Source organism: Pristis pectinata, chromosome 3 (assembly GCF_009764475.1).
Source record: "Pristis pectinata isolate sPriPec2 chromosome 3, sPriPec2.1.pri, whole genome shotgun sequence".
Lineage (NCBI taxonomy): Eukaryota > Metazoa > Chordata > Chondrichthyes > Rhinopristiformes > Pristidae > Pristis > Pristis pectinata.
Genome location: NC_067407.1, coordinates 116,590,027 through 116,607,231, shown reverse-complemented (window position 1 = coordinate 116,607,231; position 17,205 = coordinate 116,590,027). Strand labels below are relative to the sequence as shown.

The 17,205-nt window shown below is 40.6% G+C and overlaps 1 protein-coding gene across 1 annotated transcript in view; it reads left to right on the top strand.

The window, feature by feature from the left end:
* The window catches only part of thada (THADA armadillo repeat containing), a 299,794-nt gene that overhangs the window by 58,124 nt on the left and 224,465 nt on the right, over nucleotides 1-17,205 (top strand). The window contains 3 exon segments of the mRNA XM_052011253.1: nucleotides 5,117-5,226; nucleotides 10,376-10,508; nucleotides 12,168-12,299. Coding sequence (XP_051867213.1) covers nucleotides 5,117-5,226; nucleotides 10,376-10,508; nucleotides 12,168-12,299 — 375 coding nt within the window.

Genomic DNA, 17,205 nt, shown 5'->3' with positions numbered 1-17,205 from the left:
ACCCTTGTAACCTTTGCCACTGCCCCTCAGTCCCACCCCACTGAAGGGTTGCACAATGCAGTTTGGGATCTAAGTGATGGAACTTAATCTGATGATCTGACAATCCTACTGCCGGGTTTACCACCAGCCTACTTGACACGAGTTCATAGCTTCTGTACCAGAATCTTACTTCAACATACATGTGTGTATGGGTCATTTTTGTGTCTTTCATGGTTTAAGCTGTGATAAATTTATAACTACTGCTTAGACCTAGCGTGTCCAATCATGCTTATTTGAAATGTATTTTATTTTTGCTAATCAAGGCTGAGAAACTGTTGAGACAATTTGAAGTGGTGCTCACTAAGTAATTTGATTCAAGTTTATGCCAGCTGTTCTCCCAACTGTTCGTCACACTGGATGGAAGATGGGAAGCTGTTTTCCAGCAGGAGCAAGGGAACGTTATTACATTATGAACAATCACTCAGTAGGTCCAGATCTGAGGCAAATACCCTACTTTATGTATCAGGTAGTTAGGCAGATGCAGTAGCATTTTTATGATGAGAAAAAGGTTGAATGAGTTGAGGGGGGATAAAGAAAAGCTTAAAGCTGGTTCTGAAAGATTTGTGAAACATTTATACATTTTGTTGGATAGTATTCAAGAAATATCTGTATAACATGGCCCATCTAAATACTGGCCTGCCATTCCCCATCTACTGCCTGTTTGACCCTTGTCTTCCTTTAATCCCGCCTACTTCCTGCATGGGTCCAAACTAAGCCTCTCTTTTGGGAGACAAGGAACAGTTCCTGTTTCAGTTCTGTTCAGGCACACTTCTGGTTCAGAAATGCCAGTATTGGAGCTTCTTCCTGTTCTCATACATAACTTGAAAGTTTTGTCATCTTTGTTGCCAATTTCCATCTGGCTCTCATTTTCACATGGTCCGTATTTTACTCATCCCTTTCTCATTATTTCCATCTTGAGAATAGGATAGTCACTCATATCCATTACAAGCCCACAGATTCCCACAGCTACTTTGACTACACCTCCTCCCATCCTGCTTCCCGTAAGGATTCCATTCCATTCTCCCAGTTTCTCTGGGCCATTGTATCTGTTCTGATGATGACGCCTTCCATGCCAATGCTTCTGAGATGTCTTCCTTCCTTAATTACTGTATCTGCTCTGTCCTCGTTGATGGGCTCTCAACTACATAGAAACATAGAAAAACTACAGCACAATTCAGGCCCTTCAGCCCATAAAGCTGTGCTGAACATGTCCCTACCCTAGAAATTACTAGGCTTACCAATAGCGCTCTATTTTACTTAGCTCCATATACCTATCTAACAGTCTCTTGAAAGACCCTATCGTATCCGCCTCCACCACCATTTCTGGCAGCCCATTCCACGCACTCACCACTCTCTGAGTAAAAAACTTACCCCTGACATCTCCTCTATATCTACTTCCCAGCACCTTAAACCTATGTCCTCTTGTGGCCACCAGTTCAGCCCTGGGGAAGACTGTCTACCCTATCAATACCTCTCATCGTCTTATACACCTCTGTCAGGTCCCCCCTCATCCTTGGTGGCTCCAGGGAGAAAAGGCCAAGTTCCCTCAACCTGCTTTCATAAGGCATGCTCTGCATTCCAGGCAGCATCCTTGTAAATCTCCTTTGCACCCTCTCTATGGCTTCCACATCTTTCCTGTAGTGAGGCGACCAGAACTGAACACAATACTCCAAGTGGGGCCTGACCAGGGACCTATATAACTGCAACAATACCTCTCGGCTCCTAAATTCAATTCCCCGATTGATGAAGGACAATACATCATATGTCTTAACCACAGAGTCAACCTGCGCAGCCGCTTTGAGCGTCCTATGGACTCGGACCCCAAGATCCCTCTGATCCTCCACGCTGCCAAGAGTCCTACCATTAATACTATATTCCGCCAACATATTTGACCTACCAAAATGAACCACTTCACACTTATCTTGGTTGAACTGCATCTGCCACTTCTCAGTCCAACTCTGCATCCTATCTATGTCCCTCTGTAACCTCTGACAGCCCTCCAAACTATCCATAACACCCCCAACCTTTGTGTCATCCACAAACTTACTAACCCACCCCTCCACTTCCTCATCCAGGTTGTTTATAAAATGTGTTCAATTTTCCATACTTGTGCTCTTGCCCTCTTTTTCCCATCCAGAGCAAGGATAGGGTTCCCTTGTTGTCACTTTGAACTCCACCAGCTTGCACATTTAACCAATTATCTTCTGTAATTTTGGTCATCTTCAACATGATGCTACAACCAGACACTCCTTCCCCTCCCCTTTCAGCAGTCCAGAAGGACCATTCCCCCGCGACTCCTTGATCCACATTTCTGTCTCCACCAACACTCACTCGCCTTCTCACACTTCTGTAGGAGATGCAATGCTGCCCATTTACTTCTTTCCTTCACATCCTCCAGGGATGCAAACACTGCTCTGAGGTGAAGCACCAATTCACTTGCACAACTTCCGAATTAGTGTAATGTAGTTGATGCTCTCAATTTGGTCTCCTCTGTGTTGATGAGACCAAATGCAAATTGGATGATCACTTTGCAGGACACCTCCTTTCAGTCCATCAATATGATCCTGAGTTTCCAGGTACCTATTGTTTTAGTTCTCCATCCCATTGCCATTCTAATATCTGTCTTTAGCCACTTGTACTATTTCAGTCAAGCCCAGTGTTATCTCCACATTGTTTCTCTCTCCACAATTGCTGCCTGATTTGCTAAGTATTTCCAGCTTTTTCTGTTTTTACCTTGGATTCCCAGCACTGGTGTTTTGTCATTTGATTACCACAAAATATTATCTTTAAAAGAGCAATCTTCTGGTGCATTTTGTTTGGTCAATCATGTACTGCATTTTATTCTTGTACAAGAAATAATTCCTTGTTAGTTTTTCAAAGAAATGTATGTTGAAATTGGTTCCCCAGCCCAACAGCCACTGACATTCCCTTGACTAAATCTGGGTCAGTAGGCATAATGGAACAATGGTCACATTTGTCATACTGCAACTTAGCAGCTATAAGATTACAGGTGGGCTAGAACTCTCAGCTGCAATGCTGTTTGTGTGTTTCCTTTTAAGATAGTAGCCTTGATCTGGTGCCACATAATCAAACATCCCTGTTAATTAAGGGTCTGGTCCTGCCTTTCCCTCGGCGCTGCTACTTTGTCGGCTAAGCCACTTCCTCGAAGCCACTCCTTCAGAGCTGTTCCCGTGTCAGTCTGCCTGCTCTCTCAGTCTTGCCTCTCTGTTGATCCAGCCTCTCAGTGCTGCTCCCTCTGAAACACTGGTTGCTAAGACATGATGAATTTTACAATGCTGGGTATTGCTGTATATTGCAGATATTTACTTGCCATTTTTATCAGTGGATTGCAATGCAAAACATCTTGCTTTGTTCAATCCAGTTTTCCTGGTTTACTAAATTATTCTCATCGTAAGCCAAGTAAATTGTTGGCAAGGAGTTGATGATTTCAATATTCAGTACAGCAAAAAAGGTTTTGCAATTCCTTGGAAAACAGATATCACAATATTAAATTACAGGGATAACAGGGGGGAAAAAAGGTTAATCAATAGTTCCTGCTCTTGGAATTTTTTGAGCATTAATGTAAACTGAAAGACCACAGCAAACTTCACTGATAAAACATTACCACTGATAAAACATTACCACTGATGAAACATTACCACTGATAAAGCAAGTTTAGTTTAAGCTTCTCAGAATCCATACTTTGACAACATCTCTTTAGAGTCTGCTGTTTTGTGTCCCTTTGAGATACTTATAACATTAAGGATAATTTATAAGTAGTTATTGTTGTAATTATTTAACTGAAAGTTTTATATCCAATTATTTTCCTCCATTTATGCTTTGGAATTCATGAAACTAGGGACAACATTAGTGTATTTCTAACTTTCACTTTTAATTTCTTAAAGTATTGTAGGTATCGATGGGATTAAAACCTTGTGTGAATTATTCCCAACTAATGCATAATTATTAATTCAAATTGTTATTTGTGTTAATGTCAACAATTTTAGCATGAAACATTTATCTAATTTTCTTAAAGCTGAGTCAAAGTAACTAGATATTGCTAACGTGGTGCTATTGCAATGCTTTTGCTGATAATGTGGTCCATCTTTCTTTTTCAGATTCCTTATTTCCTTTCCAAATTAATACTTGGTTCTTTGCCTAATGCTTAGATATTGGTAACTTGTAGCTTTGAGTGCTTAGTATTTAAATTCATGAAGATTGAAAATGTGGGAATGAGGATCTCAGTGTTGCCTTTGGTTAGACGTGTTTTACTGACTTTTGGTAGAAGTGTATATTTTGATATTCAGTGAAAATAAATGTTGTATTTTATATATGAATATGTGTTTAATGCATCTTTGTGGACTTCAACATTTAATATTGCAACCGCTGTAAAGTAATTCTGAAGTCTCTGAATATTGTTGTTTTTATAATAAGTAACAGTGTCATGGGCCTATTGGGAGTAGTTTCTACCTTGAACATTATCTGTGACTTAGTCAACAGAAATGCATGGTTTGCAACTTATTGAAATTGACATCTTATGGATCATTATGAAAAGCCAAAAGTTTATTATTTAATGAATAAATTTGAAAGGCCCCTTTTAAATACTTGAAAAGTTCAGATAATAATACCCTTTTGAGCTGTCTGCTCACATCCACCAGTTACAGCCTAATCTTCTCTTGAGTTTATGTGGAAGGCGCCACTCTTGAGCCAATCAGTGGAAGAAAGTTTGTATTTTATGTATTTGAATCGATTTGTATTTATTGCACAAAGACTACATGTGACCAATTCAGTGGAATGGGCTTAAACAGAATAAAATGGCTCTCCTTCACATTACGAATTTCCCTGTATCGTGATTAAAATTTATTTTCTGAATGAAAAATAAACTGCATGTGCTGGCAATCTGAAATGAAGACAAATAATGTTGGAAGTACTCGGGTCAGGCAATATCTGTTGAAAGTGAATGGCGTTTATAACTCTGCCTGACTCTCCACAGCTGCTGCCTGCTCAGCTGAGTATTTCCAGCATTTTAAATTTTTTATTTCAAATTAATGTGTGTTCTTTTTCTCTTATTAAATAGGTTAGAGAAATTGGAGAGTACTTTAAATCCCAGCTTCTCCAGTCTAGGCATAGAGGTGCATTTGAGCTGGCCTACGTTGGATTTATAAAACTTACTGAAATGCTCACCAGGTAAGTGTCAGCCAAGTTAATAGTCATTTTATTTTCCAGTAAAAGAACATTGTTCTCCACGTGGTAATTGCAATCAACAGCAGGTTAGTCACTGAAGTGTTGGCTGATTTGAACCTTGTGAATCACCTCATAAGCAACACAGAACTGGCACTTCACACACTGCTTTTGTATTGCACCTTGTAGCCTCCCACGCTCGGTCAAAATCACAGCTGCAGGGTGAAGATGAAGTACAGTAAGTACAGAATCAGTAGCATTGTACATGCTTTATTTAAATGGGAAAGTGATTGGAATCAAGTGGACACTTATGTTTCTGCTCAGTCTGTTTTTTGGTGGTTTTCTAGAAGCCTGTTTACATCACATCTGAAGGAAGTGCTAGAATCACTTAGCAGGTTAGACAGCATCTGTGAAGTAGAAATAAAGCTATTTTTTCCAATGCACTTAGATGTGTTCATCCTTTTCCCTGGATATGCACCATTCTTCATTAAAGCAACCAGACTGGTGTTCCAGAATCAGAATCGGGTTTATTATCACTGACATGTGAAGTGAAATTTGTTGTTTTGCAGCAGCAGTACAGTGCAAAGACATAAAAATTACCATAAATTACAAAATAAATAAATAGTGCAAAAAAAAAAGGAATAATGAGGTAGTGTTCATGGGTTGATGGCCCTTTCAAAAATCTGATGGCAGAGGGCAAGAAGCTGTTCCTAAATCATTGAGTATGGGTCTTCAGGCTCCTGTATCTCCTACCCAATGGTAGTAATAAAAAGAGGGCATGTCTTGGATGATGAGGGTCCTTGGTGATGGATGCTGCCTTCTTGAGGCACTGCCTCTTGAACATATCCTTGATGATGGGGTGGAAAGATCCAGTACATTTTCCTATGACCTCCCCAAACTGGAAGATACAAAATCAATGAACCTACTTAGCAGTTGTTGCTTAACCTAGAATCTAATCCTAACATTTTATTTTGTGTAGCTTAACCCAGAACTTCGCTTGCAAATTTAGTTGCTCTTCCCTTTCTTTGATAAGATGCTTGTTCTCCACCCTGTTCCTTTCCCCACCCATTGAGACAAAATCAGGAAGTTGTAGTGTGGGGGAAATGAGTGCTGCTGTTCGTAGGGAATGGTGTAAATGAACTTGGCCACTCTAGAATGTAACTTTAATATTTTTAGATTGTTGCCATATGCATTTAGAATGATCCAATGATGTCTGGAACAACCAAAAGCACAAGCTAGCAATACTACATTTTTAAATGCTCCTGTCAGCATTCTGCTCTTTTTTGCATTTTAACCACAGAAATGAGCAGGAAAAGACAGCCAATGTTAATTCTTTTTGGTGCTCCTCAGAACTTCAGTTTAATTTATCAGTTTTCCTGCTTTCTTTCTCCCCAGTCCTTTTTTAAAAAAAAACGTACAGAAGTCAAATATTTGTTGAAACACTGTTGGATTAATATCTCTGCCTCACTGCATCTGCATGACAGTGCACTGTTGTATTCCAAAGGGTAGGAACATTCAAAGAATGTGATCTGTGTCCTAACCATTGAACTTTTTGCAGATAAGTGTTTCATCTTTGGCCAGACCACAATTGGGCATAGCTAACCATGATTTTTGTGTTTGGAGTAGAAAGACTGCTGCTGGAGCTACCATGCTGTGTTGGTTAGCAATAAAATGTTTTATGTGCTCCAGCATTATTTAGTGGGGGCTGACAGCCAAAGTGTGGAGTCATAGTGTCATACTGCAGGGAAACGGGCCCTTCAGCCCAAATTGTCCATGCCAATTGGGTTTCCCATCTGCCTGTATTTCGCCCATAGCCCTCTAAACTATTTCTGGCAGCTCATTCCAAATTCATACCACACTTTGCATGAAGAAGCTGCCCCTGCTGGCCCTTTTAAATCTCTCGACTCTGATCTTAAACCTATGCCCTCTTGTTTTTAGCACCTCCTCCCTGGGAAAAAGACTATGTACTTTCACCCTGTCTATACCCCTCATGATCTCTATCAGGTCACCCCTCAATCTCCTATGTCCCAGGAATAAAGTCCTAGTCCACTCAACCTCTCTTTGTAACTCACACCCCCAAGTCCAGGCAACATTCTCGTAAATCTTTTCTGCACTGTTTCTAGGTTAATAATATCTTTCCTATAACAGGGTGATTAAAAACTGTACACAGTACTCCAAGTCCAGCCTCACCAACATCATATATAACTGCATCATAACTTCGCAACTCCTATACTCAGTGCCCTGACTGATGAAGGCCAGTGTGCCAAATGCCTTCTTCACCACCCAATCTACCTGTGATGCTGCTTTCAGTGAACTATACACTTGCACCCACTGTTCCATGACACTCCCCAGGGCCCTACCGTTCACTGTATAAGCCGTACCTTGGTTTGATCTCCCAAAGTGCAATACCTCACCTTTAACTGGATTGAAAGCCATTTGTCAATCCTCAGCCCACATACCCAGCTAATCAAGATCCCCCTGTAATTTTTCATAATCTCTACACCATCTACAACACCACCTATTTTAGTATCATCTGCAAGAGCTTTAGAGATGGTTCTATGTGGAATTCTTTACCTGTGAGAAAGAAGCTAATGACTTGCTTTAGTCCCTCACTCAGAAATATTGGGAAGATCAAGGCTATTGTCTTTAGTTTCAGGTACAAACTGTTTCCCAGCTACTGACTCAATTCCTCTCCTTAGTAACTGTCTAAAACATAATCAGATGGTTTGCAAGTGTAACACCAAGCATGAGAAGATGATCAATGTTGGTCCTCCTTGGGTCTGCTCAGTACTTTTTGTTTAATGAATCTTTTTATTCTATAAATTCCTGTTTTACTTTAGAAAGACTTGTTAATTATTGTGAAGTTATTACAAAGGTTGAGCATTTTCATTAAATAATAAAAGACATTTTAAGATTAATATCGATGCCATCATGCTTCTGCGTGATATTCTGCTGTTCACCAGAGTTGAGTTTCCTCGTATCCTCAACTAAGACAGTCCATTCCCTCTCCCTAATGTCCTACATTGCTCAAGTCTCATCTTATCTGCTGCTAAAACCGTAATCCTTCCTCTTGATTTGTCCAGACTCTTGAATTGACTGTTTTAACACACGCCTGGCTTTTATTAAAGATGATGTAATCCAAAACTCTCCTGTCCTTGCCCTAGCGTGCCAAGACCTATTTACCTGTCACCTCAGTACCCACTGCCCTACATTGGGTGCCGGTTGATTTTAAAATCCTCATTCTTGTCTTCAAATCCCTTCTTTGTGTCTCTATAACATCATCTTCTTCTACAACCTTGATGAAGAGCTGAGACTGGAGATTAGATCAGCCATATCTTATTGAATGGCAGAGTAGGTATGAGAGACCTGGTGCCTTCCTCCTGCTTCTATTTCTATAATTTTGGCCTTTTGTTTTAATCACTCTAGTTTCATTTGCCTAAGCATGAAGCCCTAGAATTCTCTCCCTGTAATTTCAAAATTTGTCTGTCACTTTCCTTCTAATAATTGATGAGATATTTGGTCACCTGTCTTAATATCTATTAAAGTGACTTGTTGACAGTTTTTTATCTGCTGATGGTCCTCTGAATTCCTTTGGGGGTGACTTTGCTGGTGATGCCTGAATAAAGATATTTTATAATAAACAACATTAGTGAATTTCTAACAATCACCCTGGAAACCTGAGCATTTGAAAGGGTATGAATGTGACTATATGATCGGTAATGTGCTTCTATAAAGAAATAATGGCTAGATTTAGTCCAGTTTCCTGTAAATTATGGTGAGCAACCTGTGTGCCTTCTTCACCATCCTATCTACTGTCAGTGATCATTGGACTTCTGTACAATGCTCCTTTGTTCCTCAGTATTTATTCCCTTGTGTCCCTACCATTCATGGTATATGTCCTAACCTCATTTGACTGCCCCTCCCCCAAAATGCATCATCTCACACCTATCGGGGGTAATGTCCATTTGCCATTTCCCTGCCCAGCTTACCACTTGTTCAATATCATTACGTAGCCCAAAACTATTAACGATACTACCGATTTTTGTGTTATCTGCAGCACCATCTTCCTGCTTGCAACTTCTTGCTGCTGTTGCTCAATGCAAGATAGAATTTTGTTTGATTCTAGGCTGTAGCATGGTGTGAAAATTAAGAAAGGAAGGCGATTGTAGTTTGGCTGAAGTAGTATTTCTATTCCAGTAGAGTGGCAAGAGATGAATGTCTATCTGTAAAAGTCCCCTTGAATGATTTTTACGATATCATTTATGATTGTCTTGCATTTATTTGTCAGCAAGAAATGCAACTGTAGTTACCTTGGAGATAATGCAGTAAGTGTTTAAGTCACAGTGAAGTCTGGCTTTGTAGGAGAATAGACAACTTGCTCTTCAATCATGGGGATAGTAAGGAAGGGGCAAAATCATCAAAATAATTTTGCTAATTTATGGTAGAGCATCTTAAAATGATGCAAAAGGGCTTTTCAGATCCGAACTGCAGAAGGCAGTGTCAGTTGTTTTTTGTTTAGCAGTTATAGTTAAAGTTCAAGTTTCAAGTTCAAGTTTATCACCATAGACAATGTACCCAGGGATGTAAATGCCATGAAAATTAGGTTTTTGCAGCAGCAGCACAGTGCAATTTATAATTATAAAACTTTATAGTTGATTCTCAGTAAGTTCTAGCTCTGGCAGTTCAAAGTTAACAAAAGAGAACTACGGAAATGTACAGCTTTGAGAAAAGATTGGTTTAGTGTTATAAGTGATCTGCTAATAATCTCCCCAAGTACATCTCTAGTTTGTCTTGAGGTACAATTGTTCTCAAATTTTGATGCTCTCATGTGGAAGCCTTGAATGCTGTTTGAGGTGTTAGAAGGACTGAAAGACTGAATGAATGCCACTGATATAATGGGAAGAGGTGACTTGTATTGAGCAGGAACAGCGATACCATCATGTTAGTTGTGCTTGTTTGCAAGCATCCAGAACTATTAAACATGCAGAATAAACCTCATGTTATAGTCCCATTTATACTCTAGCCCCCTTCTGCATTGAATGAAGATGACAACAAGGACTTAAGGATGACCCTTTGGGGATGGAAAATGCAGACTGAGAATATTAACAGCCAGAAGTAAGCACAGAAATGCTATTATGCTTTGTCCTATTTCTAGATGCAATAATGGAGATCTGCAGAAGTTAACTCTGCAGTGGCTTGAAGAAGTTCTACAGGAAATTAAGTCCAGTGCCCCAGTGTCCAAGCTGTGTGCCACCAGACGCAGTGCTGGAATCCCATTTTACATTCAGGTAAGGGATGGGGGGGGGGGGGGGGTGTCTACACAGAGGCTGGTTTCAAACATGATGGGTTCAAACATCTACATGGCTCTGTCAAGGGCTCAACCTGTCTGACCAATCTGCTTGAACCTTTTGAAGAGGTAACAAAGTATATTGATGAGGGCAGTGCAGTACATGTGGTTTATAAAGACTTCAAAAAGGCCTTTTGGGGAGGTTCCACATAGGAGACTAGTCCAAAAGGTTAGGTCCCATGGGATCCAGGGAAAGTTGGTAAATTGAATCCAAAATTGGCTAGGCAATAAAAGACAGAGTGTTATAGTAGAGGGTTGTTTTTGTGATTAGATCCATGACAAGTGGTGTGCCATAGGGAGCAGTGCTGGGACCCTTATTGTTTGTAATAAACATGAATGATTTGGATGTGGATATAGGAGGCATGATCAGTAAGTTTGCAGTTGACACTAAGATTGGTGGAATAGTTGATAGTGTGGAGAGTAGTCCTGGGCTACAGAGTGATATTGATATGTTGGTGAAATGAGCTGAGAAATGCCAGAGTTTAATCCATTAAATATGAGGTGATTTACTTTGGGAGTACTAATGAGGCTAAGACATACACCATGAATGGTAGGGTCCTAGGGAATATTGAGGAGCAGAGGGATCTTGGTGTACAAGTCCAAAGATCCTTAATGGTGGCAGTGCAGGTAGGTAATGTGGTTAAGAAGGCAGTTGGGACACTGGCCTTCATTAATCGGGGCATTGAAGACAAATGCAGGGAGGTGATGCTCCAACTTTATAAAACTTTGGTTAGGTCTCAGCTGGAGTACTGCATGCAGTTCTGGATGCCACACCATAGGAAGGGTGATGCTGCTAGAGAGGGTGCAGAAGAGATTCACCAGGATGTTGCCTGGGTTGGAGTATTTTGGCTGCGGAGACAGACTGGAGAGTCTCTTAACCTCGCTGGAGCAGAGGAGACTAAGAGTGGGCATGATTGAGGTATATAAAATAATGAGGGATTTAGATAGGGGAGACTGCAGGAAACTTCACCATTTGAGGTGAGTAAAACTAGAGGACGTAGATTTAGGGTAAGGGGTATATTTAGAGTGAGTTTGAGGGGGGACCTTTTTCACCCAGAGAGTGGTGAGTACCTGGAATGTACTGCCTGAAAGAGTGGTGGAAAAGAGTTGATGACAACATTTAAGTGCCGAGATGAGCACCTGAATTCCCGAGACATGGAAAGCTACTGGCCAGGTGCTGGGAGATGGGATTAATATGGATGGGTGCCCATTGGTTGGTCTGGACATGGTAGGCTGAATGTTGTATGACTGTGACTCTATGATCTGGTGATTAAATGTTTATAAAAATAAAACAAAAAGTAGATGCTAGAAATCCGAAATAAAAACACAAAATACTGGAAACACTCAGCAGGTCAGGCAGCATCTTTGAAAAGAGAACAATTAAATATTCATAGCTTTGTTTCATCAAATACCATTTTGGTTTGGTAAACACAAAGGAGCATATAGATTTTTTTTCTAAATTAAGCAAGGCTGGTCATTTTAAGTGCAGAAGGAGGAAGGAGAACTGTTTGTGGGGGAGGATGAACCAAACACAAGACAAATATTACAGAAAGATGGATGTGTACTTAAGATTGTAATGTTTTATATTTCTTCTTTGTAGGCCTTGGTGTCTTCTGAGCCTAGGTGCTCCAACTTGGGTCTTCTGAAGCTGACAATGAATGAATTGATTGCACTTTCCATGCCAGTAGTACCATTAGCCGCCTCCCAGGATGAACACACCACCATTCCACAGGTAGAAAGGAAGCTGTACCCATTTAATAGTGGTACAAATTAACAGTGTAACCTGAATTGTCATCATTGCTGAGGTAGGTTTAAGTGTAGAGAAAGGAAGGAGAATTATTTGTTGGGAAGGGTGAACTAAACCCAAGACGCATACTGTAGGAAGGATGGATGTGTTTATATGTACAAGTGACCTCTGCAATGGTGCAATTCACGTAGTGGAAAATCACCCTTTTAATGAATTCACAAATCAATATCAAAAAATCTGAGATGCTGAATAAAAATTCACTCTCATGGCATTTATATGTCAATTTTTTTTTCAACTCTCTTGACACGTTACGGAAAATCGTAATACGAAAGGTTTTCAGCGAATGCAGCACCCCTCCGTAGAAAACTAGAAAAATATAAATATTTAACCGAAAATCACTTCTCATCTCAGTACAGTTGTTCCCTGGCACAAATAGGGATCAATGTATAACACAGCATTGGTTAGGTTGTACAAAACATTGTTCAGGCAGCACTTAGAATATTATGTACAGTTCTGGTTGCCACATGACAGGAGGGCTATAAGAGCATTAGAAAGAGTGCAGAAGAGATTCACCAGGATGTGGCCTGGAATGGAGGGCTGTAATTATAAGGAGAGATGGAGAGATTGGATAAATTGGGTTATTCTCACTGGAATATAGGAGGGTGTGGTGTGACCTTGCAGAGGTTTACAAAATTATGATAGCCAGAGACAGGATAGATAGAATCTTTTTCCCAGAGCAAGGGAGACTAGAACTAAAGGGCAGAGGTTTAAGGTGAGAGAGGAAAAAAATAAAGGAGATCTGAGGGGTAGGTTTTTCACACAGAGGGTGGTGAATATCTGGAATGAGCTGCCAGAGGATATAGTAGAGGCAAATACAACTGCAGTGTTTAAGAGGCATTTGGACAAATACTTGGACAGGAAAGGAGTAGAGAGATGTGGGGCAAATGGGATTAGTGTAGGTGGGCATCACAGTCGGCATGGGCGAGGTGGGCTGAAAGGCCCATTTCAGTGCTGTACGATTCTATAATTGTTTTGTGCTGTGGAGCAGATTTTGATATTTCAGTTTGCATTTTTTATGCATTCCTTGGTGAGTTTTGCTGGCACTATTCACCTTCACTGTCTTCCAAGGCAGCCTGTTCTTATCTTATGTTCTGCTATCAGTATCCCAGATGCTTTTTGCAGCTATCAACTGTTGTTTGTTCCTGTTGCTCTTTCCTTTTTTCTAGTCTCATCAACTTGCATTTATTTAATGAAACAAAGTCTGTCACTCATTATTCCAATTTTCTGCTCTACTGAGATCCTTCTGGATTTATTTCTTTGCTGTCCTATTATTCTTGCCATCCCTTTGTCCTTTTTTTTCTTAATTTTACATCAGTTTTCTGTCATTCCTTATTTCAGATTCATAATGTGTATACAGCAGAAATTTTGACACTAATCCCTGAGATTTGCTGTTCACCATTTTCTTTTCTGATTCAGTTTCACTTTAGCTTGCATGACAAAAGAAGTTCCACCTCCCTTTGTTATTTTCTGATTTCATGGATCAGTTTCCAGCTTGGCTCTGTCTCCAAAGCAGTTCAAAGGGTTTAACTAAACTCTCAGTATGTTTCACGTTTAGTGTTTTTGCCAAGTGACTCCAAGAGTCTCCAAGGCTTTCCATGATTAAGTTGAAAACAAGATGGTTTGAGGTGCTGAATACTGGGCAACACCAAGGGGAAAAGTACTGTGAGCAGCAACTAGAGATTAAAAAAAAAGCGAGGTGGTATAATTAGTCTTTTTTAAAAATTACTGGCTACTCTCTGATTGTCATGGGCTCAGTGGTATTAGGAGCCCAGATTTAGAACATTTTATTGTGGAGTATGCAGTATAATGTGGTTGAGCATGATGTTGTTCATTTTGCCTTTCTGCTTTACCTAGCAGAGTGTTATTTAAATAGTGAGAGATTGGGAAATGTTGATGTAAAAGGGGACCTCGATGTCCTTGTACAGCAGTCACAACAGGCAAACTTGCAGGTGCAGCAAGCATTGAAGGCAATTGGTATGTTGGCCCTCATGGAAGAGGTTTTGAATACAAGTGCAAGGATGTCTTGCAACTATTATATGGGGCCTTGGTGAGATCACATCTGAAGTTTTGCCTGCAGTTCTGGTCTCCTTACCCAAGAAAGTATATACTTGTTGAAGAGGGACTGTAGTGAAAGTTCACCAGACTGATTTTCTAATATGGTAGAACCACCATGTGAGAGGTTTCGTTGACTACGCCTGTATTCACTAGAGTTTAGAAGCTGGATAGTTTATTTTGAAATGAACAAAGTTTTGACAAGGCTAGACAAGGGGAGGACGTCGAACAAGGGGTTACAGTGCGAGGATCCACAGTAAGACGTTTGGGACAGAGATGAAAAGGAATTTTTCCCTTAGAAAGTGGTGAACCTGTGGTATTATCTACCACAAAAGGTGCTGAAGGTCAAATTGGTATTGGTTTATTATTGTCACTTGTACCGAGGTGCAGTCAAAAACTTGGCATGCATACCGTTCGTACAGGTCAATTTATTACACAGTGCATTGAGGTAGTACAGAGAGCATTGAGGGTACTGGGTAAAAACAATAACAGAATAGAGAGTAAATGTCACAGCTACAGAGAAAGTGCAGTGCAGGTAGACAATAAGGTGCAAGGTCAAACGAGGTAGATTGTGAGGTCAAGAGTCCATCTCATCGTATAAGGGAACCGTTCATTTGTTTTATCACAGTGGGATAGAAGCTGTCCTTAAGCCTGGTGGTATGTGCCGTCAGGCTCCTGTATCTTCTGCCTGATGGGAGAGGAGAGAAGAGAGAATGACCCGGGTGGGTGGGGTCTTTGATTATGTTAGCTGCTTCACTAAGGCAGCGAGAGGTATAGACACTGGTTTCCGTGATGCGCAGGGCTGTGTCCACAACTCTCTGCAGTTTCTTGCAGTCCTGGGCAGAGCAGTTGCCATACCAAGCCGTGATGCATCCAAATAGGATGCTTTCTATGGTGCATCGATAAAAATTGGTGAGTGTCAAATGGGACACGCCAAATTTCTTTAGCCTCCTGAGGAAGCAGAGGCGCTGGTGAGCTTCCTTGCCCGTGGCGTCTACGTGGTTGGACCAGGACAGGCTACTGGTGGTGTTCACTCCTAGGAACTTGAAGCTCTCAACCCTCTCGACCTCAGCACTATTGATGTAGACAGGTGCATGTACACCACCCACTTTCCTGAAATCAATGACCAGCTCTTTTGTTTTGCTGGAAACGTTGTTGTCATGACACCATGTCACTAAGCTCTCTATCTCCTTCCTGTACTCCGACTCATCATTTGAGATACGGCCTACTACGGTGGTGTCATCTGCAAACTTGTAGATGGAGTTAGAGCAGAATCTGTCCACACAGTCATGAGTATATAGGGAGTAGAGTAGAGGGTTGAGGACACAGCCTTGTGGGGCAACAGTGATGAGAATGATCATGCTGGGGGCATTGCTGTCTATCGTCACTGATTGCAGTCTGTTGGTCAGAAAGTCAAGGATCCAGTTGCAGAGGGAGGTGTTGAGTCACACGTCTCGGAGTTTGGTGATGAGTTTGCTTGGGATTATTGTATTGAAGGCAGAGCTGTAGTCAAATAACAATAGTCTAACATAGGTGTCTTTAGTGTCCTGAATGTATTTCCTTTACTGTCCTGAATAAGTTGCTGAATATATTTAAGAGGTACAGTAAAAACTCTGGTAATCTGACATACTCCAGTGATGGCGGACCTTCAAATTTTCCAGACAGTTGGAAATCATTCCTATTAACACTTAATTCACTTATTTTTAGATGTTTCGTGTCGGTATATTTATTTCAGTGAATCCATTGAGTTTAAAGGGAGCATGGAAAACAAAACCAGGTGAGCAAGATGCAGGACTGGTAGGATTTCCAAACAATCAGATACCCCCACTGTGCAAATGAGCTCCCGTAATATTATTAAATTCAAAAATCCGACATACGTACATGCATTTGTTCCCACGAACAGCAGAACAAGCTTACTCTATCTCGCTCCACTTTTAGTAGTTGTTCTTTCTTATCAGTCTTATGTGCTCTTGATGCCATTCATTACAATACTGTGGAGGTATGGCTCCCAGATCAAGATATTTCTGTGTATTTTCTGACTTATGGACAGAATCGATTTAAGGGCATCTGTGAAAATGGAATCTGTTCGTTATCCAGGAACAGACTGTAGCAGAGTTTTACTGCAGACACATTTCTAGGTGCAAAAGGCAGCAAGGGGTATGGGGAGAGAGCAAGAATGTGATATTGAAAGAGACAATCAACCATGATCATATTGAATGGCAGAACAGGTTCGAAAGGCCAAATTGCCAATATCTATTTACTGTATTTCTATGACAGGTTGCACTTTTGGCAGTAAAAACAGAAAATGCTGGAAATGCTCAGCGGGCCAGGCCTGTTCTGATGAAAGGTCTTTAACCTGTTTCTTTTCCCACAGATGCAGCCTGCTCTGCTATTTCAGTATTTTCTGTTTTTATTTTTGATTTCCAGCATCTGCAGTTGTTTTGCTTTTCGCAGTTGATAGTATCCTTGATGGGCTGGGACTAAAAAAAAGCCATGAAGTCATGATGAATCTGTATAAAACCTCAGGACTGCCATTCAACACAGTCCTAATGTGGAGTCATGACCCAAAACATCTACAGATATTTCTTGACCTGCTGAGTTCCTCCAGCATTTTGTTTTTTTTTCACTCCAGATTACAGAATCTGTATTCTCTTGTGTCTCCATTCATGTCTTGATCTTGACTGCTCAGTGTCAGCCTCTATATTAATCTTTGAGATTATATTGGACCAAGGGTTTAAGGGATATGGGGATGGGGTAGATAAATGTGCTCACTTGGATA